Here is a 1,151-nt window from a genome sequence, read left to right on the forward strand (position 1 = left end):
ATTCACATATTGTGCTCCAAAGCGAGCACACTTTTTAAACAGCCTAACGAGCTTGGAGCAGAGCTTTCTAAAAAGGGATCTATGTCTGTCTACAACCACATCTATCTGATCCTTACCAGCTTCTCTGTATTGACCAAACACCAGGTCGTTTGAGTCCAGAGCAGCAGCACTACCAATGTGTGTCCCCTCCTCGCCATAGTTGGTCATGTAGAAGGAAATCCGGCCCTGCAACAGAAACTTCTCAGTCCCCCATTTACACTCTTTAGCTGTTCAACGGTTAAACCTGGAAATGCACGAGGAAAAATGTACCTGTCTCTGTGACTCATAAAGAATGCGGTCCATTGTGTTCAGCAGAGTCATCTTCTGATAGAAGTTCAAAACTGTCTCTTTGGAGAGCTGAGCAGCAAACAAACACACTGACAAATTATCACTGGCCCAACAAAGTGTGTCAGAAGTGGAGGTTATGGTGCCACTTTTAACCCTCTATGGTACAAATTATTTTGTGAGTGGGTAAAAAAAATGTTGTGTTTTTTTGTCATTAAATGGACCAAGTAAACATAATTTAAAGAAATTTAAAATTATATATATATATATATATATATATATATATATATATATATATATATATATATTTTGGGGGTAAACTTTGGGGTACGTTGCTTTAAAGCAACAATGTACCATAATGGTAAAGAATGGAAAAAGAGAGTTATTATTTAAAGTTTGAATAATATTTATTAAAATACTAAATAAAATGTTAATTGACTTTTACATTTTAAATTGGAAAATATAAAAAATAAACTCTTTACATAGCTTTGTTTGTTTGAACGTTACCCTCAACATTGTACCATTGTGGAACCGCCTATAATGAATGAATGTGTAAAAGAGAGTACACATATTTCAACAAAGTTGAACATTAAATATTAATAATCTTTAAATCCAAACTCAGTTACCTTCCATCATTTGTGCTAGATTTAAATATGTCTTCAGTTTTCTGGTGCCGTTTCAAATATGTGTTACTTTGCAGCCGTCTTTGGCTCAATACTTATGGAAGCTGACAAAGCCTAGAACGTCAACCAAATGCATGACATTATCAGTAAGTGAAAACAAGCTTTTAAATAGGTGTCCTCCCTATCTTAAACTCATACCCGTCA

General features: G+C 34.8%; 1 protein-coding gene across 1 annotated transcript in view; it reads right to left on the reverse strand.

Annotated features, from left to right (window-relative positions):
* The window catches only part of LOC123985364 (2-oxoisovalerate dehydrogenase subunit alpha, mitochondrial-like), a 6,653-nt gene that overhangs the window by 278 nt on the left and 5,224 nt on the right, over positions 1-1,151 (reverse strand). Inside the window, exons 3-4 of the mRNA XM_046072843.1 lie at positions 310-396; positions 32-225 (exon numbers count right to left, since the gene is read on the reverse strand). Of these exons, the coding sequence (XP_045928799.1) occupies positions 32-225; positions 310-396 (281 nt within the window). The remainder of the gene's footprint in view (positions 1-31; positions 226-309; positions 397-1,151) is intronic.

The sequence above is a fragment of the Micropterus dolomieu genome, linkage group LG17 (assembly GCF_021292245.1).
Source record: "Micropterus dolomieu isolate WLL.071019.BEF.003 ecotype Adirondacks linkage group LG17, ASM2129224v1, whole genome shotgun sequence".
In the NCBI taxonomy this organism is placed as follows: Eukaryota; Metazoa; Chordata; class Actinopteri; order Centrarchiformes; family Centrarchidae; genus Micropterus; species Micropterus dolomieu.